This window comes from Oncorhynchus nerka, linkage group LG7 (genome assembly GCF_034236695.1).
Source record: "Oncorhynchus nerka isolate Pitt River linkage group LG7, Oner_Uvic_2.0, whole genome shotgun sequence".
Lineage (NCBI taxonomy): Eukaryota > Metazoa > Chordata > Actinopteri > Salmoniformes > Salmonidae > Oncorhynchus > Oncorhynchus nerka.
The window spans coordinates 90,864,985-90,892,484 of NC_088402.1; the positions used below are offsets into that span (position 1 = coordinate 90,864,985).

General features: G+C 45.4%; 1 protein-coding gene across 2 annotated transcripts in view; it reads right to left on the minus strand.

Annotated features, from left to right (window-relative positions):
* Positions 1 to 27,500, minus strand: part of LOC115116144 (XK-related protein 7-like) — a 145,838-nt gene that overhangs the window by 35,111 nt on the left and 83,227 nt on the right. For both annotated transcript variants that reach the window (XM_065020967.1, XM_065020966.1), the window contains exon 3: positions 809 to 1,002. In XM_065020967.1, the coding sequence (XP_064877039.1) occupies positions 809 to 1,002 (194 nt within the window). The remainder of the gene's footprint in view (positions 1 to 808; positions 1,003 to 27,500) is intronic.

The following is a 27,500-nucleotide window of genomic DNA, read 5'->3' on the forward strand; positions in this document are numbered from 1 at the left end:
CCTACCATCCAGGACCTCGATACCAGGCGGTGTCAGAGGAAGGCCCTTAAAAAAATATGTTTTACCCCCTTTTTCTCCCCAATTTCATGGTATCCAATTGTTAGTAGCTACTATCTTGTCTCATCGCTACAGCTCCCGTACGGGCTCAGGAGAGAGTCCTCCGATACACAACCCAACCAAGCCACACTGCTTCTTAACACAGCGCGCATCCAACCCGGAAGCCAGCCGCACCAATGTGTCGGAGGAAACACCAAGGTGGCAACCTTGGTTAGCGCGCACTGCGCCCGGCCTGCCACAGGAGTTGCTGGTGCGCGATGAGACAAGGATATCCCTACCGGCCAAACCCTTCCTAACCCAGACTACGCTAGGCCAATTGTGCTTCGCCCCACGGACCTCCCGGTCGCGGCCGGTTCCCGACAGAGCCTGGGCGCGAACCCAGCGTCTCTGGTGGCACAGCGCCCTTAACCGCTGCGCCACCCGGGAGGCGGCCCTAAACATTGTCAAAGACTCCAGCCACCCTAGTCATAGACTGTTAACTCTCTCTCTCTCTTGAAATAAACAAGAAGCAGAGAGAGAGAGAGAGAGAGAGAGAGAGAGAGAGAGAGAGAGAGAGGAAGCGATTTCCAAACCTTCCATAACAAAGCCATCACCTACAGAGAGATGAACCTGGAGAAGAGTCCCCTAAGCAAGCTGGTCCTGGGGCTCTGTTCACAAACACAAACACACCCCACATAGCCCCAGGAGAGCTAGCCAGCCAGCCACACACATTTCACACATCCCCCTCCTGCACACACAGATGCCTACTCACCCTGTAGTGGCAGGACGTGGTTGGCATGTATCATGATGCTGAGTTGTAGCACCAGCTGAGGAGCGCTCTTCAGGAAGGCCTCCAGCAGCCTCAGCATGGTGATGTCAGCACACTCACACATCAACCTCCAGTGGAAGTGACCGCGGTTGCCGTGCCAACTGCTCTGGGCGCCCAGGTAGAGGGCATGGACATACCTGTAGAGGAGGAAGGGGGATGAGTGTCAGTTGATCAGTCTGTCCATCAGTCAGTCGAGCAGGTCGATCGATTAATCAGTCAACTAACCGATCAGCCAACCGACTAATCAATCAAAAATGTATTTACATAGAGCATTTAACAAAACAGTTGTCACAAAGTGCTTTACGTTAACCCTGCCTAGTCCCAGACAGGTTCAGGGCCTAGTCCCAGACAGGTTCAGGGCCTAGTCCCAGACAGGTTCAGGGCCTAGTCCCAGACAGGTTCAGGGCCTAGTCCCAGACAGCTTCAGGGCCTAGTCCCAGACAGGTTCAGGGCCTAGTCCCAGACAGGTTCAGGGCCTAGTCCCAGACAGCTTCAGGGCCTAGTCCCAGACAGGTTCCAGTCTACAGACAAACAGACCAAACACTCTACAGTCAGGCAGGAAACTCACATGGTCACACAGAGGAAATCTACACCACTGCAAATAATGTGCTTTCTTCCTCTTACTTGCCTGTCTTTACTACATTAGACAGCAGCCACTCACTTTACCCCTCTCTCTCTCTCTCTCTCTCTCTCTCTCTCTCTCTCTCTCTCTCTCTCTCTCTGTTTACTGTTAATTTCTATTGTTTATTTCACTTTTGAATATTATCTACCTCACTTGCTTTGGCAATGTTAACACATGTTTCCCATGCCAATAAAGCCCCTTGAATTGAATTGAATTGAGAGAACAGACAAGCAGATGAGCTCCTGCATTTTTGTTTTTACAAAAAGATAGATTTAGAGTTCGATAAATTTGGATTTTTACAACATACTACCCTCTACAATGTAACTTTCACTCCAAATCAAAACTCCAAACCTACAACATGATTTTGGACAAATTTACCTGGAAGGATTCCTACTACCAAAGATTCTTATTTCCAAGCTATACATCAAAATATCTGGAGAACAAACAACAGAAACCTGAAAACACCATCCAACCTGGAACTTGTAAGGGATTTCTTTTGTCCTGTTTAATCTGAAGCTACAATTAATAACCTCTTAAGGATGCGCCCCTTTTTTTTCAATGTCCTGCTAAAATGACATACCCAAATCTAACTGCCTGTAGCTCAGGCCCCGAAGCAAGGAAATGTGGAATGAATGTAGAAGAAGTTAAACAAACCCACAGACGAGCAATCGGACTGCTGGAGGAGGAGAGGGTGAGGGGGACGGAGGAGAGGGTGAGGGGGACGGAGGAGAGGATCAGACTGCTGGAGGAGGAGAGGGTGAGGGGGATGGAGGAGAGGGTGAGGGGGACGGAGGAGAGGTTCAGATTTCTGGAGGAGGAGAGGGTGAGGGGGACGGAGGAGAGGGTGAGGGGACGGAGGGAGGTTCAGATTTCTGGAGGAGAGAGGGTGAGGGGGATGGAGGGAGAGGGTGAGGGGACGGAGGAGAGGTTCAGATTTCTGGAGGAGGAGAGGGTGAGGGGACGGAGGAGAGGGTGGGGGACGGAGGAGAGGTTCAGATTTCTGGAGGAGGAGAGGGTGAGGGGACGGAGGAGAGGTTCAGATTTCTGGAGGAGGAGAGGGGAGGGGGACGGAGGAGAGGATCAGACTGCTGGAGGAGGAGAGGGTGAGGGGACGGAGGAGAGGATCAGACTGCTGGAGGAGGAGAGGGTGAGGGGGACAGAGGAGAGGTTCAGATTTCTGGAGGAGGAGAGGGTGAGGGGGACGGAGGAGAGGGTGAGGGGGACGGAGGAGAGGATCAGACTGCTGGAGGAGGAGAGGGTGAGGGGGACGGAGGAGAGGGTGAGGGGGACGGAGGAGAGGATCAGACTGCTGGAGGAGGAGAGGGTGAGGGGGACGGAGGAGAGGGTGAGGGGGACGGAGGAGAGGATCAGACTGCTGGAGGAGGAGAGGGTGAGGGGGACGGAGGAGAGGATCAGACTGCTGGTGGAGGAGAGGATGAGGGGGACGGAGGAGAGGGTGAGGGGGACGGAGGAGAGGTTGAGGGGGACGGAGGAGAGGATCAGACTGCTGGAGGAGAATTTCACCTTTATTTAACCAGGTAGGCCAGTTGAGAACACCTTTATTTAACCAGGTAGGCTAGTTGAGAACACCTTTATTTAACCAGGTAGGCCAGTTGAGAACACCTTTATTTAACCAGGTAGGCCAGTTGAGAACACCTTTATTTAACCAGGTAGACTAGTTGAGAACACCTTTATTTAACCAGGTAGGCTAGTTGAGAACATGTTCTCATTTACAACTGCGAACTGGCCAAGATAAAGCAAAGCAGTGTGACACAGACAACAACACAGAGTTACACATGGAATGAACAAAACATACAGTCAATAATACAGTAGAACAAAATAAAACAAAACATACAGTGAGTGCAAATGAGGTAAGATAAGGGAGTTCAGGCAATAAATAGGCCATGGTGGTGAAGTAATTACAATATAGCAATTAAATACTGGAATGTGCAGAAGATGAATGTGCAAGTAGAGATACTGGGGTGCAAAGGAGCAAGATAAATAAATAAATACAGTATGGGGATGAGGTAGATTGGATGGGCTATTTACAGATGGGCTAAGTACAGGTGCAGTAATCTGTGAGCTGCTCTGACAGCTGGTGCTTAAAGCTAGTGAGGGAGATATGAGTCTCCAGCTTCAGAGATTTTTTGCAGTTCGTTCCAGTCATTAGCAACAGAGAACTAGAAGGAAAGGCGGCCAAAGAAGGAATTGGCTTTGGGGATGACCAGTGAGATATACCTGCTGGAGTACGTGCTACGAGTGGGTGTTGCTATGGTGACCAGTGAGCTGAGATAAGGCGGGGCTTTACCTAGCAGAGACTTGTAAATAACCTGTAGCCAGTGGGTTTGGCGACGAGTATGAAGCGAGGGCATTGTACTGAGGAGTCAGTAGTCTACATTACACTGAGGAGTCAGTAGTCTATATTACGCTGAGGAGTCAGTAGTCTACATTACACTGAGGAGTCAGTAGTCTGCATCGTACTGAGTCAGTAGTCTATATTACACTGAGGAGTCAGTAGTCTGCATCGTACTGAGTCAGTAGTCTACATTACACTGAGGAGTCAGTAGTCTATATTACACTGAGGAGTCAGTAGTCTATATCACACTGAGGAGTCAGTAGTCTACATTACACTGAGGAGTCAGTAGTCTACATTACACTGAGGAGTCAGTAGTCTATATTACACTGAGGAGTCAGTAGTCTATATTACACTGAGGAGTCAGTAGTCTACATTACGCTGAGGAGTCAGTAGTCTATATTACACTGAGGAGTCAGTAGTCTATATTACACTGAGGAGGTCAGTAGTCTATATTACGCTGAGGAGTCAGTAGTCTATATTACACTGAGGAGTCAGTAGTCTGCATTACACTGAGGAGTCAGTAGTCTATATTACACTGAGGAGTCAGTAGTCTATATTACACTGAGGAGTCAGTAGTCTACATTACACTGAGGAGTCAGTAGTCTACATTACGCTGAGGAGTCAGTAGTCTGCATCGTACTGAGTCAGTAGTCTATATTACACTGAGGAGTCAGTAGTCTACATTGTACTGAGGAGGAAGTAGTCTACATTGTACTGAGGAGGAAGTGGTCTACATTGTACTGAGGAGGAAGTAGTCTACATTGTTCTGAGGAGTCAGTAGTCTACATTGTACTGAGGAGTCAGTAGTCTGCATCGTACTGAGTCAGTAGTCTATTTACGCTGAGGAGTCAGTAGTCTGCATCGTACTGAGTCAGTAGTCTACATTGTACTGAGGAGGAAGTGGTCTACATTGTACTGAGGAGGAAGTAGTCTACATTGTACTGAGGAGTCAGTAGTCTACATTGTACTGAGGAGTCAGTAGTCTGCATCGTACTGAGTCAGTAGTCTATATTACGCTGAGGAGTCAGTAGTCTGCATCGTACTGAGTCAGAAGTCTACATTGTACTGAGGAGGAAGTGGTCTACATTGTACTGAGGAGGAAGTGGTCTACATTGTACTGAGGAGGAAGTAGTCTACATTGTACTGAGGAGGAAGTGGTCTACATCGTACTGAGTCAGTAGTCTACATTACACTGAGGAGTCAGTAGTCTGCATCGTACTGAGTCAGTAGCCTACATTGTACTGAGGAGGAAGTAGTCTACATTACACTGAGGAGTCAGTAGTCTACATTGTACTGAGGAGGAAGTAGTCTACATTGTACTGAGGAGTCAGTAGTCTACATTGTACTGAGGAGTCAGTAGTCTGCATCGTACTGAGTCAGTAGTCTACATTGTACTGAGGAGGAAGTGGTCTACATTGTACTGAGGAGGAAGTAGTCTACATTGTACTGAGGAGGAAGTGGTCTACATTGTACTGAGGAGGAAGTGGTCTACATTGTACTGAGGAGGAAGTAGTCTACATTGTACTGAGGAGGAAGTGGTCTACATTGTACTGAGGAGGAAGTGGTCTACATTGTACTGAGGAGGAAGTAGTCTACATTACACTGAGGAGTCAGTAGTCTACCTTGTACTGAGGAGGAACACGTAGAAAAGCTCTTTTGATTTTCTCGTCTCTTTGTTTCAGTCGGCCAGTCTCATAATGTCCTCCGTCTCCACTGAGGATCATTCTATGCATCAGCAGGTTCAACTTAATGGAATGGTATTGGTGTGAGCCGGGCGTTCTGAACTTGGCCGACTGGCTTGTCACGTGAATCAATGGCTGGTGTTCTGAAGAGAGGAGAGGAGACCTCCGTTACAGAAAGGGGATTTGTTCTCTCCACATGATCTAGCACCACGCAGGATCACGTGCTTCGGCCATGGATGAGAGACCTTCCTCAGAAACTGGTTCTAACAAAAATGATTTGAGGGAGAGAGAGAGAGAGAGAGAGAGAGAGAGAGAGAGAGAGAGAGAGAGAGAGAGAGAGAGAGAGAGAGAGAGGAGAGGGAGAGAGAGAGAGAGAGAGAGAGAGAGAGAGAGAGAGAGAGAGAGAGAAAATAGGAACATGAATGAGTACTGGAATGTACCCAGTGTCTGTCTGTCTGTCTGTCTGTCTGTCTGTCTGTCTGTCTGTCTGTCTGTCTGTCTGTCTGTCTGTCTGTCTGTCTGTCTGTCTGTCTGTCTGTCTGTCTGTCATTCAAGGCTGGCTGGTACTGTTTGGAGCTGTCAGACTGTCAGGCTGTGGATGATTGACAAGACGGAGTATCCAAGAATCCTCTCCCTAATGTGGACCTGTCAGTCTGTCACCCTCGAAGCTGAGCCACGTACGTAACAGCCTGCCGGGAGCTCCCACTGCTGCCGATCAGGACACCACTCTCCATGCCCGTAGATCCAACCGCTCTCAGTACTACACAGCTTATAAATGTAGCTCAACATGATCCACCTCTCTTTGCTACATCAATTAACCCATACCCTAACCCTAACCCTAACCCATACCCTAACCCTAACCCCTAACCCATACCCTAACCTTAACCTTAACCACACTGACAGTGATATACAGTGGGGCAAAAAAGTATTTAGTCAGCCACCAATTGTGCAAGTTCTCCCACTTAAAAAGATGAGAGAGGCCTGTAATTTTCATCATAGGTACACTTCAACTATGACAGACAAAATGAGAAAAAAAAATAGAAAATCACATTGTAGGATTTTTAATGAATTTATTTGCAAATTATGGTGGAAAATAAGTATTTGCATGAAGCTCCTAGACAGGATTGTATCGAGGCACAGATCTGGGGAAGGGTACCAAAAAATGTCTGCAGCATTGAAGGTCCCCAAAAACACAGTGGCCTCCATCATTCTTAAATGGAAGAAGTTTGGAACCACCAAGACTCTTCCTAGAACTGGTCGCCCGGCCAAACTGAGCAATCAGGAGAGAAGGGCCTTGGTCAGGGAGGTGACAAAGAACCCGATGGTCACTTTGACAGAGCTCCAGAGTTCCTCGACGGAGATGGGAGAACCTTCCAGAAGGACAACCATCTCTGCAGCACTCCACCAATCAGGCCTTTATGGTAGAGTGGCCAGACGGAAACCACTCCTCAGTAAAAGGTACATGACAGTCCACTTGGAATTGATCAAAAGGCACCTAAAGGACTCAGACCATGAGAGGCTGAGTCCTTTGGTCTGATATACATTACGCTCCACTATAACACCAATTACTCTCAATACTTCAACCCCCAATACTACATCTCCCTCTGACAAAAAACGGTATAATACCAGGTATTACACACACACACACACACACACACACACACACACACACACACACACACACACACACACACACACACACACACACACACACACACACACACACACACACACACAGAACAGATACCAGGTATCACACAGACACAGGACAGATACCAGGTATCACACAGACACAGGACAGATACCAGGTATCACAAAGGAACAGGGCAGGTTGTAGGGCCCCGGGGAGCAGCAGCCATCCTCTCTGCAGACGTACAGAAGACAGGGGATGAGAACATGCAGGTGGCAGCCGGCTCGGATGAGGATGAGGGACGAGTGACGACACTGTTCTCTGACTTTCTCTACTGCTGTCTCTCTCTTCTGTCCCTCTCCCTATCCCTTCCTTTCCCTGTCCTCCTCTTATCCCCCTCTCTCCCTATCCGTGCTCAAGCCACCTCTTCCCCCCTCTCCCCCCCTCTCTATCATTTCTCAAGCTACCTCTCCCTCTACCCCTCTCTCTCCCTATCCGTGCTCAAGCCACCTCTCCCTCTACCCCTCTCTCTCCCTATCCGTGCTCAAGCCACCTCTCCCTCTACTCCTCTCTCTCCCTATCCGTGCTCAAGCCACCTCTCCCTCTACTCCTCTCTCTCCCTATCCGTGCTCAAGCCACCTCTCCCTCTACCCCTCTCTCTCCCTATCCGTGCTCAAGCCACCTCTCCCTCTACCCATCTCTCTCCCTATCCGTGCTCAAGCCACCTCTCCCTCTACTCCTCTCTCTCCCTATCCGTGCTCAAGCCACCTCTCCCTCTACCCCTCTCTCTCCCTATCCGTGCTCAAGCCACCTCTTCCCCCTCTCCCCCTCCCCTATCCGTGCTCAAGCCACCTCTCCCCCTCTCTATCATTTCTCAAGCCACCTCTCCCCCTCTCTATCATTTCTCAAGCTACCTCTCCCTCCACTCCTCTCTCTCCCTATCCTTGCTCAAGCCACCCCCCATCTCTCTATCGTTTCTCAATCTACCTCTCCCTCTGTCCCTCTCTCTCCCTCTGTCCCTCTCTCTCCCTCTGTCCCTCTCTCTCCCTCTGTCCCTCTCTCTCCCTCTGTCCTCTCTCTCTCCCTCTGTCCCTCTCTCTCTCCCTCTGTCCCTCTCTCCCCCTCTGTCCCTCTCTCTCCCTCTGTCCCTCTCTCTCTCCCTCTGTCCCTTAGCTGCTGCCTTGGCAGGAACTAATGGGGATCCATAATAAACCCCAGGAAGAGTAGCTGCTGCCTTGGCAGGAACTAATGGGGATCCATAATAAACCCCAGGAAGAGTAGCTGCTGCCTTGGCAGGAACTAATGGGGATCCATAATAAACCCCAGGAAGAGTAGCTGCTGCCTTGGCAGGAACTAATGGGGATCCATAATAAACCCCAGGAAGAGGAGCTGCTGTCTTGGCAGGAACTAATGGGGATCCATAATAAACCCCAGGAAGAGTAGCTGCTGCCTTGGCAGGAACTAATGGGGATCTATAATAAACCCCAGCAAGAGGAGCTGCTGCCTTGGCAGGAACTAATGGGGATCCATAATAAACCCCAGGAAGAGTAGCTGCTGCCTTGGCAGGAACTAATGGGGATCTATAATAAACCCCAGGAAGAGTAGCTGCTGCCTTGGCAGGAACTAATGGGGATCCATAATAAACCCCAGGAAGAGTAGCTGCTGCCTTGGCAGGAACTAATGGGGATCCATAATAAACCCCAGGAAGAGTAGCTGCTGCCTTGGCAGGAACTAATGGGGATCCATAATAAATCCAAATCCAAACCTGCATCTGGAAATATCAGGAGCTGGAGAAGGAGATGAAAACTGACCTACCTAGCATTCTAAACCAAAGGACACAGCCGTGTCAGATGAATGCTATATTGGATGGTCTGAACCAACAGCTGTCTCAGATGAATGATATATTGGATGGTCTGAACCAACAGCCGTGTCAGATGAATGCTATACTGGATGGTCTGAACCAACAGCTGTGTCAGATGAATGCTATTCTGGATGGTTTGCGTGTACTCGTATTTCTGAACTCTAAGTACTCTCTCTCCTCTCTCTGTCTGCTCTTCCTCTCATCTTCCCTCACTCCCTACCTGCCCATCTCTCTCTCCTCCCTCTGTCTGCTCTTCCTCTCATCTTCCCTCACTCCCTACCTGCCCATCACTCTCTCTCTCCTCTCTCTGTCTGCTCTTCCTCTCATCTTCACTCACTCCCTACCTGCCCATCTCTCTCTCCTCTCTCTGTCTGCTCTTCCTCTCATCTTCCCTCACTCCCTACCTGCCCATCTCTCTCTCTCTCCTCTCTCTGTCTGCTCTTCCTCTCATCTTCCCTCACTCCCTACCTGCCCATCTCTCTCTCTCCTCTCTCTGTCTTCTCTTCCTCTCATCTTCCCTCACTCCCTACCTGCCCATCACTCTCTCTCTCCTCTCTCTGTCTGCTCTTCCTCTCATCTTCCCTCACTCCCTACCTGCCCATCTCTCTCTCTCCTCTCTCTGTCTGCTCTTCCTCTCATCTTCCCTCACTCCCTACCTGCCCATCTCTCTCTCTCCTCTCTCTGTCTGCTCTTCCTCTCATCTTCCCTCACTCCCTACCTGCCCATCTCTCTCTCTCCTCCCTCTGTCTGCTCTTCCTCTCATCTTCCCTCACTCCCTACCTGCCCATCTCTCTCTCTCCTCTCTCTGTCTGCTCTTCCTCTCATCTTCCCTCACTCCCTACCTGCCCATCACTCTCTCTCTCTCTCTGTCTTCTCTTCCTCTCATCTTCCCTCACTCCCTACCTGCCCATCTCTCTCTCTCCTCCCTCTGTCTGCTCTTCCTCTCATCTTCCCTCACTCCCTACCTGCCCATCTCTCTCTCTCTCCTCTCTCTGTCTGCTCTTCCTCTCATCTTCCCTCACTCTCCTCCCTACCTCCTCACTCCCCCATCACTCTCTCTCTCTCTCCTCTCTCTGTCTGCTCTTCCTCTCATCTTCCCTCACTCCCTACCTGCCCATCTCTCTCTCTCTCCTCTCTCTGTCTGCTCTTCCTCTCATCTTCCCTCACTCCCTACCTGCCCATCTCTCTCTCTCTCCTCTATCTGTCTGCTCTTCCTCTCATCTTCCCTCACTCCCTACCTGCCCATCTCTCTCTCTCCTCTCTCTGTCTGCTCTTCCTCTCATCTCCCCTCACCCCCTACCTGCCCATCTCTGTCTCTCTCCTCTATCTGTCTGCTCTTCCTCTCATCTTCCCTCACTCCCTACCTGCCCATCTCTCTCTCTCTCCTCTCTCTGTCTGCTCTTCCTATCATCTTCCCTCACTCCCTACCTGCCCATCTCTCTCTCTCCTCTATCTGTCTGCTCTTTCTCTCATCTTCCCTCACTCCCTACCTGCCCATCTCTCTCTCCTCTCTGTCTGCTCTTCCTCTCATCTTCCCTCACTCCCTATCTGCCCATCTCTCTCTCTCTCCTCTCTCTGTCTGCTCTTCCTCTCATCTTCCCTCACTCCCTACCTGCCCATCTCTCTCTCTCCTCTCTCTGTCTGCTCTTCCTCTCATCTTCCCTCACTCCCTACCTGCCCATCTCTCTCTCTCCTCTATCTGTCTGCTCTTCCTCTCATCTTCCCTCACTCCCTACCTGCCCATCTCTCTCTCTCTCTCCTCTCTCTGTCTGCTCTTCCTCTCATCTTCCCTCACTCCCTACCTGCCCATCTCTCTCTCTCTCCTCTATCTTTCTGCTCTTCCTCTCATCTTCCCTCACTCCCTACCTGCCCATCTCTCTCTCTCTCCTCTCTCTGTCTGCTCTTCCTCTCATCTTCCCTCACTCCCTACCTGCCCATCACTCTCTCTCTCCTCTATCTGTCTGCTCTTCCTCTCATCTTCCCTCACTCCCTACCTGCCCATCACTCTCTCTTGCCCTCTTAATTTATTTAAATTCAAAGGGCTTTATTAGCATGGGTAACATGTGTTTACATTGCCAAAGCAAGTGAAATAGCAGTAAACATTACACTCACAACTCTCTCTCTCTCTGGAGTTATTATCAGCCCAGAGCAGACCAGAGCACTATAAATAAAATGGGTGACCATGGTAATAGCAGCACTGCAGGAAGTAGTCCATGTGATTGACAGCTGCCTGACAGTGTTTAAAGCCTTTTCACAGCAGGTATCACGCAGCCCCTTAACCTTCACACTCCATAGAAAGTGAGAAAGTGAGAGAGAAAGTGAGAAAGAGAGAGAGAGAGAGCGAGAAAGAGAAAGAGAGAAAGAGATAGAGAAAGAGATAGAGAGAGAGAGAGAGAGAGAAAGAGATAGAGAGAGAGAGAAAGAGAGAGAAGAGAGAGAGAGAGAGAGAGAGAGAGAGAGAGGGAGAAGAGCTTTCGGAGACTTTTCTGACGTATCTGTCCAACCCCTGGAGAATACAGCCAAAGTGTTTCCTCAGGCAGTAGGAAGTTCTCTCATCCGTTTATATGCAGATGATACAGTCTTATACTCAGCTGGCCCCTTCTCAGATGTTGTGTTAAATGCTCTACAACAAAGCTTTCTTAGTATCCAACAAGCTTTCTCTGCCCTTAACCCTGTTCTGAACACCTCCAAAACAAAGGTCATGTGGTTTGGTAAGAACAATGCCCCTCTCCCCACCGGTGTGATTACTACCTCTGAGGGTTCAGAGCTTGAGGTAGTCACCTCATACAAGTACTTGGGAGTATGGCTAGACGGTACACTGCTCTTCTCTCAGCACATATCAAAGCTGCAGGGTAAAGTTCAATCTAGACTTGGTTTCCTCTATCGTAATCGCTCCTCTTTCACCCCAGCTGCCAAACTAACCCTGATTCAGATGACCATCCTACTCATGCTAGATTACGGAGACATAATTTATAGATCGGCAGGTCAGGGTGCTCTCGAGCGGCTAGATGTTCTTTACCATTCGGCCATCAGATTTGCCACCAATGCTCCTTATAGGACACATCACTGCACTCTATACTCCTCTGTAAACTGGCCATCTACAGTTTTGTTTTGTGCTGCTACCATGTTGTGTTGCTGCCATGTTGTGTTGCTACCATGTTGTGTTGCTACCATGTTGTGTTGCTACCATGTTGTTCTGCTACCATGTTGTGTTGCTACCATGTTGTGTTGCTGCCATGTTGTGTTGCTACCATGTTGTGTTGCTACCATGTTGTGATGCTACCATGTTGTGTTGCTGCCATGTTGTGTTGCTGCCATTTTGTGTTGCTGCCATGTTGTGTTGCTGCCATGTTGTGTTGCTGCCATGTTGTGCTGCTACCATGTTGTGTTGCTACCATGTTGTATTGCTGCCATGTTGTGTTGCTACAATGTTGTTGTCATGTTGTTCTGCTACCATGTTGTGTTGCTGTCATGTTGTGCTGCTAGCATGTTGTGTTGCTACCATGTTGTGTTGCTGCCATGTTGTGTTGCTACCATGTTGTTGTCATGTTGTGTTTCTACCATGTTGCTGCCATGTTGTGTTGCTACCATGTTGTGTTGCTGTCATGTTGTGCTGCTACCATGTTGTGTTGCTGCCATGCTGTGTTGCTACCATGTTGTTGTCATGTTGTGTTTCTACCATGTTGCTGCCATGTTGTTCTGCTACCATGTTGTTTTTCTACCATGTTGCTGCCATGTTGTTCTGCTACCATGTTGTGTTGCTACCGTGTTGTTGCCATGTTGTGTTTCTACCATGTTGTTGCCATGTTGTGTTGCTACCATGTTGTTGCCATGTTGTGGCGCTGCCATGCTATGCTGCTACCATGTTGTTGTCATGTTCTGTCCAACATGACTCCTGCATTGCTTGCTGTTTGGGGTTTTAGGCTGGGTTTCTGTACAGCGCTTTAAAGATATCAGCTGATGTAAGAAGGGCTATATAAATACATTTGATTTTGATTGATTTGATTGATTTGTGTTGCTACCATGCTGTGTTGTTGTCTTTAGGTCTCTCTTTATGTAGTGTTGTGGTGTCTCTCTTTATGTAGTGTTGTGTTGTCTCTCTTTATGTAGTGTTGTGGTGTCTCTCTTTATGTAGTGTTGTGGTGTCTCTCTTTATGTAGTGTTGTGGTGTCTCTCTTTATGTAGTGTTGTGTTGTCTCTCTTTATGTAGTGTTGTGTTGTCTCTCTTTATGTAGTGTTGTGTTGTCTCTCTTTATGTAGTGTTGTGTTGTCTCTCTTTATGTAGTGTTGTGTTGTCTCTCTTTATGTAGTGTTGTGGTGTCTCTCTTTATGTAGTGTTGTGTTGTCTCTCTTTATGTAGTCTTGTGGTGTCTCTCTTGTCGTGATGTGTGTTTTGTCCTATATTTTTATTTAAAAGATGTTTTATCCCAGCCCCTGTCCCCGCAGGAGGCCTTTTGCCTTATGGTAGGTCACCATTAAAAACAAGTATTTGTTCTTAATTGACTTGCCTAGTTAAATAAAGGTTAAATAAACAATAAAATAAATAAAACATATGAACAATCCAACAGATGGCTGAAGAGAGAACAGGACCAATAAATATTACATTTCAAAACTCTCACTGTTGTATTAGGAGAGAGATATCGAGGCAGAAAGAGTGAGAGAGGGGTGTTAAAGGAATGGGGGAGAGAGAGAGAGAAAGAGAGCAAGAGAGAGGGAGGGACAGGAGAGAGACAGGGAGGGGTGGAGAGAGGAGAGAGAGAGAGGGAGGGGTGTTAAAGGAATGGGGGAGAGAGAGAGAGAGAAAGAGAGCAAGAGAGAGGAGGGAGAGAGGGACAGGAGAGAGACAGGGAGGGGTGGAGAGAGGAGAGAGAGAGGGAGGGACAGAGGAGAGATGATGAGAGAGAGAGAGGGAGGGAGGGACAATCGGAGAGATAGAAGATGAGACAGAGAGGGTAAGGGAGGGACAGAGGAGAAAGAGGAGAGAGAGAGAGGGAAGGACAGAGAGGAGAGAGAGAGGGGGATGGTGGGACAGAAAGGTGAGAGAGGGGGAGGGAGGGACAGAGAGCGAGAGAGAGATGGGGAGGGAGGGACAGAGAGGTGAGAGAGAGGGATGGTGGGACAAAGGAGAAAGAGGAGAGAGAGAGAGGGAAGGACAGAGAGGAGAGAGAGGAAAGGGGACAGAGAGGAGAGAGAGAGAGGGATGGTGGGACAGAGGAGAAAGGGGGAGAGAGAGAGGGAAGGACAGAGAGGAGAGAGAGAGGGGGAGGGAGGGACAGAGAGCGAGAGAGAGAGGGGGATGGTGGGACAGAGAGGTGAGAGAGAGGGGGAGGGAGGGACAGAGAGCGAGAGAGAGAGGGGAAGGGAGGGACAGAGAGCAAGAGAGAGAGGGATGGTGGGACAGAGGAGAAAGAGGAGAGAGAGGAAGGGGAGATGTTGTACGGACCTCAGGTAGTCTCTATGGGGATACCACAGGGTTCAATTCTTGGACCGACTCTTTTCTCTGTATACATCAATGATGTCGCTCTTGCTGCTGGTGAGTCTCTGATCCACCTCTACGCAGACGACACCATTCTGTATACTTCTGGCCCTTCTTTGGACCCTGTGTTAACAAACCTCCAAATGAGCTTCAATGCCATACAACACTCCTTCCGTGGCCTCCGACTGCTCTTAAACGATAGTAAAACTAAATGCATGCTTCCCTGCCCGCACCCGCCCGCCCGCCTAGCATCACTACTCTGGACGGTTCTGACCTATAATATGTGGACAACTACAAATACCTAGGTGTCTGGCTAGACTGTAAACTCTCCTTACAGACTCATATTAAACATCTCCAATCAAAATTTAAATCTAGAATCGGCTTCCTATTCCGCAACAAAGCCTCCTTCACTCACGTCGTCAAACTTACCCTCGTAAAACTGACTATCCTACCGATCCTTGACTTCGGCGATCCTTGACTTCACAAAATAGCCACCAACATTCTACTCAGCAAACTGGATGCAGTGTATCACAGTGCCATCCGTTTTGTCACCAAAGCCCCATATCCCACCCACCACTGCAACCTGTATGCTCTAATCGGCTGGCTCTCGCTACATATTCGTAGCTCCGCCTTATCTTAGCTCACTGGTCACCATAGCAGCACCCACTCGTAGCATGCGCTCCAGCAGCTATATCTCACTGGTCATCCCCAAAGCCAACACCTCCTTTGGCCACCTTTCCTTCCAGGTCTCTGCTACCAATGACTGGAACGAATTGCAAAAATCGCTGAAACTGGAGACTTTTATTTCCCTCACCAACTTTAAACATCTGCTATCTGAGCAGCTAACCGATCGCTGCAGCTGTACATATCTGTAAATAGCCCATCCAACTGCCTACCTCATCCCCATACTGTCCTCACCCTGACCTTAGAGAGACGTTTTATTTCTCTATTTGGTTCGGTCAGGGTGTGATGTGGGGTGGGCATTCTATGTTTTGTTTCTTCATTTCTATGTTTTGGCTGGGTAGGGACAGCTGTCTATCGCTGTCTCTTATTGGGAATCATACTTAGGTAGCCCTTTTTCCCTCCTTTCAGGGTGGGTCGTTAACTTTGTTAGTGGCACTTAGCCCTGTAAGCTTCACGGTCGTTTCTTTCGCTTGTTGTTTTGTTGGCGCCTTTTAAAACGAAATAAAATATACGCTTACCACGCTGCACCTTGGTCTTCCTTCAACGACGGCCGTGACATTTTAATTACTTTTCTGCTCTTTTGCACACCAGTATTTCTACTTGCACATCACCTGCACATCTATCACTCCAGTTGTTAATTTGCTAAATTGTAATTACTTGCTACTATTGGCCTATTTATTGCCTCACCTCCCCATGCCATTTAGACACACTGTATATAGACTCTCTTTTTGTGTGTGTTATTGACTGTACGCTTGTTTACTCCATGTGTAACTCTGTGTTGATGCTGTTTGTGTCGCAGTTGTAAATTAAACTTGTTCTCAACTGCCCTATCTGGTTAAATAAAGGTGAAATATATATATATATATATATATATATATATTATATATTATAATGAATAAAAAAGAGGGAGGTAGGAGAGCCAGGGCTGAACAAATCATCGATCTGTCTTACCAATCTCACTGCGTCTGATTAAAGCTCATTGAAAAGGTGTTCTATTTCATTGGGAAGGAAACAAGTTCTGTTGAAAGGTGTGTGTGACGTGATTGATGTTATTGCCCTTCTGAAGAGTTCATGTTTGATATCTTACCAGTGTCCCCTCTCTCTCTTAGAACCCTCCTGGTATGGGGTGTCAGGAGGGTTCTATAAAGGTATGGCATGAGGAGGGTTCTATAGAGGTATGGGGTGTCCGGAGGGTTCTAAAGAGGTATGGGATGAGAAGGGTTCTATAGAGGTATGGGGTGTCCGGAGGGTTCTAAAGAGGTATGGGGTGTCAGGAGGGTTCTATAGAGGTATGGGATGAGGAGGGTTCTATAGAGGTATGGGGTGTCAGGAGGTTCTATAGAGGTATGGGATGAGGAGGGTTCTATAGAGGTATGGGGTGTCAGGAGGGTTCTATAGAGGTATGGGATGAGGAGGGTTCTATAGAGGTATGGGGTGTCAGGAGGTTCTATAGAGGTATGGGATGAGGAGGGTTCTATAGAGGTATGGGGTGTCAGGAGGGTTCTATAGAGGTATGGGGTGTCAGGAGGGTTCTATTTAAGTGCTAATTCCCGAGAAGTCGGTGTTTGGAGGATGTATTGTTCGGACCGAGATGAAACCGAGGGCATTATCACTTTCATACAAAGGGTTACTAACATATTCACAGTTGGAGATCAAATTAGAAACATTGAAACAATGTTGCACATGTCAGAGAGACAGACAGCAATGTTTATGCAAATCTCTGCTGTTGAAAACTAAATGTTGGTCTTTAAAGAAATGTGAGAAAATGTCTAGATGCTTTTTATAGTGGAGATTAAGTGTATAAATTGCCTGGCTGGGATGATGAGACAGTGGATTGTGCAGTCACAAGGAACAGAGTAAGTAGGCATTTTAACTTCATAAATGTAGCTGGTGGCAACTTGTGGAATAGATACTGACTGAAATGCGGTTTTAACCCATCTGCATTCAGGATGAGACCCACCCGTTGTATAAAGAGGTATGTGTCAGGAGGGTTCTATATATAATGGATGAAGAAGGGGCATTGGGTTTAACTTTTCTGTTACAGCTAAATAAAAATGTCTCTATCCTCTTCTTTCTTTCTCCCTTTCTCTCCCTCTCTCTCTCTCTCTCTCTCTCTCTCTCTCTCTCTCTCTTTCTTTCTCCCTTTCTCTCTCTCTCTCTCTCTCTTTCTTTCTCCCTTTCTCTTCTCTCCTCTCTCTCTCTCTCTCTCTCTCTCTCTCTCTCTCTCTTCTCTCCTCTTCTCTCTCTCTCTCTCTCTCTCTCTCTTTCTTTCTCCCTTTCTCTCCCTCTCTCTCTCTCTCTCTCTCTCTCTCTCTTTCTTTCTCCCTTTCTCTCTCTCTCTCTCTCTCTATCTCTTCTTTCTTTCTCCCTTTCTCTCCCTCTCTCTCTCTCTCTCTCTCTCTCTCTCTCTCTCTCCTTTCTTTCTCCCTTTCTCTCCCTCTCTCTCTCTCTCTCTCTGGAAGAGAAGGGAGATGAGCAGGTTGTTACGCAGTGAGCCTTTTCAAATCAATTCTAATTTGTGAAATTGGGCTCTGGCAGCTACTGGGCTAGGATGGGCTGTGGGTCTACATAGATAACGGAGGGAGAGGGCATGGAGAGAGGAAGAGAGGGGAGAGAGAAATGGGTGGGAGTGAGAGGAGAGGGGAGAGGGAACGTAGAGACGGGAGAGAGTAAGATAGAGACAGGCTACACACTAGGCCAGACACAAGGCTAGAAACAAGGCCAGACAGATACAAAGCCAGATACAAGGCAAGACACTAGGTTAAACACAAAGGCTAAACAGACACTAGGCCAGGCACAAGGCGAGACACAAGGCCAGACACAAGGCAGGATAGACACATGGCCAGACACAAGGCCAGACACAATGCCCGACACAAGGCCAGATGGACACAAGACCAGACAGACACAAGGCAAGGCACTAGGCCAAACACAAGGCTAAACAGACACTACGCCAGACACAAGGCCAAACAGACACTAGGCCACACACAAGGCTAGACACAAGGCCAGATACAAGGTCAACCAGACACTAGGCCAGACACTAGGCCAGACACAAGGCCAGACACAAGGAAAAACAGACACTAGGCCAGACACAAGGCCAGACAGACACAAGGCTAGACACAAAGCTATACACTAGGCCAGACACAAGGCCAGACGCAAGGCTAGACACAAGGCTAAACACTAGGCCAGACACAAGGCCAGACAGACACAAGGCCAGACAGACCTCTCCTCTCCCCGGACAGGTAAGCTTTCCCTCTTTGTTTTTCTTTCACACATGGATTCTCTACATCACACACACACACACACACACACACACACACACACACACACACACACACACACACACACACACACCTGATTACTGTGACAGACCCAAAATGAAGAAAATCCTTGACTGAGTACAGACTCAGTGAGCAGAGCCTTGACATTGAGAAAGGCAGACCTGGTCCTCAAGAGAAGACAGGCTATTTGCTCACTGCCCACAAAATGAGTTGGAAACTGAGCTGCACTTCCTAACCTCCTGCCAAATGTATAACCAATATTAGAGACACAAACCCACAAAGACTTTTATAAACAAATCAAACATTGATAAACTCCCATATCTGTTAGGCAAAATATCCCAGTGTGCAGTGACACGTTGCCATGAGAACAGGACAACCAGTGTAGAACTAACACTATTATAAATACCATCAATATTTATCTGTCTATTTATCTTCCCCTACTATTCGTACTATAACTATTTGCACTTTGCTATACCACTGATAGCTATACATAGAGAATATATATCTACTATAATAATATAATATATAATATAATATATCATATAATAATATAATATATAATATAATATATACTATAATAATATAATATATAATATAATAATATAATATATAATAATATAATATATAATAATATAATATATATTATAATAATATAATATATAATATAATATATAATTTAATAATATAATATATAATATAATAATATAATATATAATATAATATATAATTTAATAATATAATATATAATATAATAATATAATATATAATAATATAATATATAATAATATAATATATAATATTATAATAATATAATATATAATATAATATATAATTTAATAATATAATATATATACTATAATAATATAATATATAATATAATATATACTATTTACATTTACATCATACTGTAGCATGAGGTCGTAACGAGGTCATGAAGACAGATGGAGACATTTACATTTACATTTAAGTCATTTAGCAGACGCTCTTATCCAGAGCGACTTACAAATTGGTGCTTTCACCTTATGACATCCAGTGGAACAGCCACTTTACAATAGAATAGTGCATCTAAATCTTTTAAGGGGGGGTGAGAAGGATTACTTTATCCTATCCTAATATAATATATACTATAATAATATAATATATATATAATATATACTATAATAATATAATATATAATATAATATGTCATATAATATATATACTATAACACTTCATCTGTTTTAATCCTTTGTCAGTGTTTACTGTTTATTTCTAATATTTATTTTGTTGATGTTGTTTCTCACTTTTTGTTTATTGTTTTATCTCACTTGCTTTGGCCATGTCAACAGGTTTCCCCTCATGCCAATAAAGACACTCATCCTCACATCCCCTTTACCTGACACATCACACAGGTCATGAACCTATTTCTGTAAAACTACAATATACTATACCTTTAAAATCAATGTGAAAATGACAAGAAAAATGGATCAAAATATATATACAGTAGAAGTTGGAAGTTGACATACACCTTAGCCAAATACATTTAAACTCAGTTTATCACAATTCTTGACATTTAATCCTAGTGAAAATTCTTAGGTCAGGATCACCACTTTATTTGAAGATTGTGAAATGTCAGAATAACAGTAGAGAGAGTGATTTATTTCAGCTTTTATTTCTTTCATCACATTCCCAGTGGGTCAGAAGTTTACATTTACTCAATTAGTATTTGGTAGCATTGCCTTGAAATTGTTTAACTTCGGTCAAATGTTACGGGTAGCCTTCCACAATAAGTTGGGTGAATTTTGGCCCATTCCTCCTGACAGAGCTGGTGTAACTGAGTCAGGTTTGTTGGCCTCCTTGCTCGCACACACTTTTTCAGTTCTGCCCACAAATTTTCAGGGCTTTGTGATGGCCACTCCAATACCTTGACTTTGTTGTCCTTAAGCCATTTTGCCACAACTTTGGAAGAATGCTTGGGGTCAATGTCCATTTGGAAGACCTATTTGCGACCAAGCTTTAACTTTAAGGGGACTGATGTCTTGAGATGTTGCTTCAATACATTATATCCACATAATTTTCCTCACTCATGAAGCCATCTATTTTGTGAAGTGCACCAGTCCCTCCTGCAGCAAAGCACCCCCACAACATGATGCTGCCACCCCCGTGCTTCATGGTTGGGATGGTGTTCTTCGGCTTTTTCCTCCAAACATAACGATGGTCATTATGGCCAAACAGTTCTATTTTTGTTTCATCAAACCAGAGGACATTTCTCCAAAAAGTACAATCTTTGTCTGCATGTGAAGTTGCAAACCGTAGTCTTGCTTTTTTATGGTGGTTTTGGAGCAGTGGCTTCTTCCTTGCTGAGCGGCCTTTCAGGTTATGTCGATATAGGACTCGTTTCACTGTGGATATAGATACTTTTGTACCTGTTTCCTCCAGCATCTTCACAAGGTCCTTTGCTGTTGTTCTGGGATTGATTTGCACTTTTTGCACCAAAGTACGTTCATCTCTAGAAGGCAGAACGCGTCTCCTTCCTGAGCGGTGTGACGGCTGCGTGGTCCCATGGTGTTTATACTTGCGTACTATTGTTTGTACACATGAATGTGGTATCTTCAGGCATTTGGAAATTGCTCCCAAGGATGAACCAGACTTGTGGAGGTCTACAATGTTTCTTCTGAGGTCTTGGCTGATTTCTTTTGATTTTCCCATGATGTCAAGCAAAGAGACACTGAGTTTGAAGGTAGGCCTTGAAGTACATCCACATGTACACCTCCAATTGACTCAAATGATGTCAATTAGCCTATCAGAAGCTTCTAAAGCCATGACATCATTTTATGGAATTTTCCAAGCTGTTTAAAGGCACAGTCAACTTAGTGTATGTAAACTTCTGACCCACTGGAATTGTGATACAGTGAATTATAAGTGAAATAATCTGTCTGTAAACAATTGTTGGAAAAATGACTTGTGTCATGTACAAAGTAGATGTCCTGACCAACTTGCCCAAACTATAGTTTGTTAACAAGAAATGTGTGGAGTGGTTGAAAAACGAGTTTTAATGACTCCAACCTAAGTGTATGTAAACTCCCGACTTCAACTGTATATATATATATATCTCTCTCTCTCTCTCTCTCTCTCTCTTCTCTATAACCTGTAGATAGGACTGGTCTCTCTCTCTCTCTCTCTCTCTCTTCTCTATAACCTGTAGATAGGACTGGTCTCTCTCTCTCTCTTCTCTATAACCTGTAGATATGACTGGTCTCTCTCTCTCTCTTCTCTATAACCTGTAGATATGACTGGTCTCTCTCTCTCTCTCTTCTCTATAACCTGTAGATATGACTGGTCTCTCTCTCTCTCTCTCTCTCTTCTCTATAACCTGTAGATATGACTGGTCTCTCTCTCTCTCTCTTCTCTATAACCTGTAGATATGACTGGTCTCTCTCTCTCTCTTTCTATAACCTAGATAACCTGTAGATATGACTGGTCTCTCTCTCTCTCTTCTCTATAACCTGTAGATATGACTGGATATGACTGGTCTCTCTCTCTCTTCTCTATAACCTGTGAGATATGACTGGTCTCTCTCTCTCTCTCTCTTCTCTATAACCTGTAGATATGTCTCTCTCTCTCTCTTCTCTATAACTGGTCTCTCTCTCTCTCTTCTCTATAACCTAGATATGACTGGATATGACTGGTCTCTCTCTCTCTCTCTTCTCTATAACCTGTAGATATGACTGGTCTCTCTCTCTCTCTTCTCTATAACCTGTAGATATGACTGGTCTCTCTCTCTCTCTTCTCTATAACCTGTAGATATGACTGGTCTCTCTCTCTTCTCTATAACCTGTAGATATGACTGGTCTCTCTCTCTCTCTCTTCTCTCTATAACCTGTAGATATGACTGGTCTCTCTCTCTCTCTCTTCTCTATAACCTGTAGATATGACTGGTCTCTCTCTCTTCTCTATAACCTAGATATGAGTCTCTCTCTCTCTTCTCTATAATGACTGGTCTCTCTCTCTCTCTCTTCTCTATAACCTGTAGATATGACTGGTCTCTCTCTCTCTCTTCTCTATAACCTGTAGATATGACTGGTCTCTCTCTCTCTTCTCTATAACCTGTAGATATGACTGGTCTCTCTCTCTCTCTTCTCTATAACCTGTAGATATGACTGGTCTCTCTCTCTCTCTCTCTCTCTCTCTCTCTCTTCTCTATAACCTGTAGATATGACTGGTCTCTCTCTCTCTCTCTCTTCTCTATAACCTGTAGATATGACTGGTCTCTCTCTCTCTCTTCTCTAGATATCTGGTCTCTCTCTCTCTCTCTCTATAACCTGTAGATATGACTGGATATGGACTGGTCTCTCTCTCTCTCTCTTCTCTATAACCTGTAGATATGACTGGTCTCTCTCTATAACCTCTCTTCTTCTCTATAACCTGTAGATATGACTGGTCTCTCTCTCTCTTCTCTATAACCTGTAGATATGACTGGTCTCTCTCTCTCTCTTCTCTATAACCTGTAGATATGACTGGTCTCTCTCTCTCTCTTCTCTATAACCTGTAGATATGACTGGTCTCTCTCTCTCTCTTCTCTATAACCTGTAGATATGACTGGTCTCTCTCTCTCTCTCTCTTCTCTATAACCTGTAGATATGACTGGTCTCTCTCTCTCTCTCTTCTCTATAACCTGTAGATATGACTGGTCTCTCTCTCTCTCTTCTCTATAACCTGTAGATATGACTGGATCTCTGGTCTCTCTCTCTCTCTTCTCTATAACCTGTAGATATGACTGGTCTCTCTCTCTTCTCTATAACCTGTAGATATGACTGGTCTCTCTCTCTCTCTCTCTCTCTCTCTCTCTCTCTCTCTTCTCTATAACCTGTAGATATGACTGGTATCTCTCTCTCTCTCTTCTCTATAACCTGTAGATTGGACTGGTCTCTCTCTCTCTCTCTTCTCTATAACCTGTAGATATGACTGGTCTCTCTCTCTCTCTCTTCTCTATAACCTGTAGATATGACTGGTCTCTCTCTCTCTCTCTCTTCTCTATAACCTGTAGATATGACTGGTCTCTCTCTCTCTTCTCTATAACCTGTAGATATGACTGGTCTTCTCTATAACCTCTCTCTTCTCTATAACCTGTAGATATGACTGTCTCTCTCTCTTCTTCTATAACCTGTAGATATCTCTCTCTCTCTTCTCTATAACCTGTAGATATGACTGGTCTCTCTGTAGATATCTCTCTCTCTCTTCTCTATAACCTGTAGATATGACTGGTCTCTCTCTCTCTCTTCTCTATAACCTGTAGATATGACTGGTCTCTCTCTCTTCTCTATAACCTGTAGATATGACTGGTCTCTCTCTCTCTCTCTTCTCTATAACCTGTAGATATGACTGGTCTCTCTCTCTCTCTCTTCTCTATAACCTGTAGATATGACTGGTCTCTCTCTCTCTCTCTTCTCTATAACCTGTAGATATGACTGGATATGACTCTCTCTCTCTCTCTTCTCTATAACCTGTAGATATGACCTGTAGATATGACTGGTCTCTCTCTCTTCTCTATAACCTGTAGATATGACTGGTCTCTCTCTCTCTCTCTCTATCTGGTCTCTCTCTCTCTCTCTTCTCTATAACCTGAGATATGACTGGTCTCTCTCTCTCTCTTCTCTATAACCTGTAGATATGACTGGTCTCTCTCTCTTCTTCTCTATAACCTGTAGATAGGACTGGTCTCTCTCTCTCTCTCTCTTCTCTATAACCTGTAGATATGACTGGTCTCTCTCTCTCTTCTCTATAACCTGTAGATATGACTGGTCTCTCTCTCTCTCTCTTCTCTATAACCTGTAGATATGACTGGTCTCTCTCTCTCTTCTCTATAACCTGTAGATATGACTGGTCTCTCTCTCTCTCTCTTCTCTATAACCTGTAGATTGGACTGGTCTCTCTCTCTCTCTCTTCTCTATAACCTGTAGATATGACTGGTCTCTCTCTCTCTCTCTCTTCTATAACCTGTAGATATGACTGGTCTCTCTCTCTCTTCTCTATAACCTGTAGATATGACTCTCTCTCTCTCTCTCTCTATAACCTGTAGATTTGACTGGTCTCTCTCTCTCTCTCTTCTCTATAACCTGTAGATATGACTGGTCTCTCTCTCTCTCTCTTCTCTATAACCTGTAGATATGACTGGTCTCTCTCTCTCTCTCTTCTCTATAACCTGTAGATATGACTGGTCTCTCTCTCTCTTCTCTATAACCTGTAGATATGACTGGTCTCTCTCTTCTCTATAACCTCTCTCTCTCTTCTCTATAACCTGTAGATTGGTCTCTCTCTCTCTTCTCTATAACCTGGTCTCTCTCTCTCTCTCTTCTCTATAATCTGTAGATATGACTGGTCTCTCTCTCTCTCTTCTCTATAACCTGTAGATATGACTGGTCTCTCTCTCTCTCTCTCTTCTCTATAACCTGTAGATATGACTGGTCTCTCTCTCTCTCTTCTCTATAACCTGTAGATATGACTGTAGATATCTGGTCTCTCTCTCTCTCTTCTCTATAACCTGTAGATGACTGACTGGTCTCTCTCTCTCTCTCTATCTATAACCTGTAGATTGGACTGGTCTCGTGGATGATTGATATGATAGGTAGGTGGGTGGGTGAGTGGGTGGGTGGGTGGGTGGGTAGGTAGATAGATAGATAGATAGATAGATAGATAGATATATCAGAGCTTTTGCTCTTTTCTATAATCTGTATAGAGCACAATATGGTCTCTACTTGACATGTAGTTTTCTCACTCATGGGTGGCACAAATTGGGACATGGGGGAGGGGATAAGTCAAAGTGTATGCAAATTGTGTAGTGTAGTATGCGCTATAGTTAAAAATAGTTGGGCAATACTTTAGTATTTACTATAGTATTCTACAGTATAGTATTCTACAGTATTCTATAGTATTCTACTATAGTATTCTACAGTATTCTATAGTATTCTACACTATTCTATAGTATTCTACTATACTATTCTACAGTATTCTATAGTATTCTACTATACTATTCTACAGTATTCTATAGTATTCTACTATAGTATTCTACAGTATTATACAACACTCTATAGTATTCTACACTATTCTATAGTATTCTACTATGGTATTCTACACTATTCTATAGTATTCTACTATGGTATTCTACAGTATTATACAACACACTATAGTATTCTACAGTATTCTATAGTATTCTACACTATTCTATAGTATTCTACTATGGTATCTCTATCTCTAACATTCTACTATAGTATTCTACAACACACTATAGTATTCTTCAGATATGACTGGTCTCTCTCTATTCTATAGTATTCTACACTATTCTATAGTATTCTACTATAGTATTCTACAGTATTATACAACACACTATAGTATTCTTCAGTATTCTATAGTATTCTACTATGGTATTCTATAGTATTCTACTATGGTATTCTACACTATTCTACAGTATTCTATTCTACTATGGTATTCTATAGTATTCTACTATAGTATTCTACACTATTCTATAGTATTCTACTATAGTATTCTACAGTATTCTATAGTATTCTACTATGGTATTCTACAGTATTATACAACACACTATAGTATTCTACAGTATTCTATAGTATTCTTCAGTATTCTATAGTATTCTACTATAGTATTCTACAGTATTCTACAACACACTATAGTAAGTACTATACATGACTGAGAGTTTCTACAGTGTGAAGTATGTTTTTTTTAATAGTATAATACAGTTTACTACCGAATAATTCTACACTAAGTACGGTAGTATTCTATGGTAAACTGTAGTATTGTTTCATGTGTGATCACACATCACAGAACTTAGATCATATGATATCCCAGTGGCATCCCATCACAGACGTACTGGCTCCTAGTTCTGTAAATATCGTCTCATTCAGGCCTTCAGGCACATATCTCGCTGGTATCTCGCTGGTATCTCGCTGGTATCCCCACTGAGCCTCTCTGTCTACAGGCAGGTTCATTTTCTTCCCCAGACTACAGCCTCCAGCATAGAGCCACTGCCTTTCTCCTCTCATTCCCTCCCTCGTCTCATCCTCCCCTCTCTTCTCCTCTCCTCTTCACCTCTCCTCCTCCTCTCCCCCTCTCTCCCTAAATTCCTCTCCTCCTCACCTCTTCTTCTCCTCCTCTCCCCCTCTCCTCCCTTCTCTCCCTAAATTCCTCTCCTCCTCACCTCTTCTTCTCCTCCTCTCCTCTCCTCTCATCCTCACCTCTTCTTCTCCTCCTCTCCCCCCTCTCCTCCCTTCTCTCCCTAAATTCCTCTCCTCCTCACCTCTTCTTCTCCTCCTCTCCTCTCATCCTCACCTCTTCTTCTCCTCCTCTCCCCCTCTCGTCCCTTCTCTCCCTCCCTCCTCCTCACCTCTTCTCCTCCTCTCCCTCTCTCCTCCCTTCTCTCCCTCAATTCCTCTCCTCTCCTCACCTCTTCTCCTCCTCCCCCTCTCCTCCCTCCTCTCCTCCTTCCTCTCCTCTTTCCTCTCCTACTCTCCTCCACTCCTCCTTTCCTCCTCACCTCTTCTCCCCCTCTCCCCCTCTCCCCATCTCCTCCCTTGTCTCTCTCCCTCTTCTCCTCTTCTCCTTCCTCCTCTCCTCTCCTCTCCTCCTGCCTCTGTTCTCTCCTCCTCTCAGCCCTAGGACCAGCTGCCTCTCTTCTCTCCTCCCCTCCTCCTCTCAGCCCCAGGACCGGACACCTCTCTTCTCTCCTCCTCTCCTCCTCTCAGCCCCAGGACCGGCCGCCTCTCTTCTCTCCTCCTCTCAGCCCTAGGACCAGCTGCCTCTCTTCTCTCCTCCTCTCCTCTTCTTCTCCTCTCAGCCCCAGGACCGGCCGCCTCTCTTCTCTCCTCCCCTCCTCCTCTCAGCCCCAGGACCGGACACCTCTCTTCTCTCCTCCTCTCCTCTTCTCAGCCCCAGGACCGGCCGCCTCTCTTCTCTCCTCCTCTCAGGCCCAGGACCAGCTGGATGATGGGACTCTTTTCTATGCTCAGCTCTTGGCATTATAGGGGTTGGTAATGATATGAGAGGGGGTCACTGTATT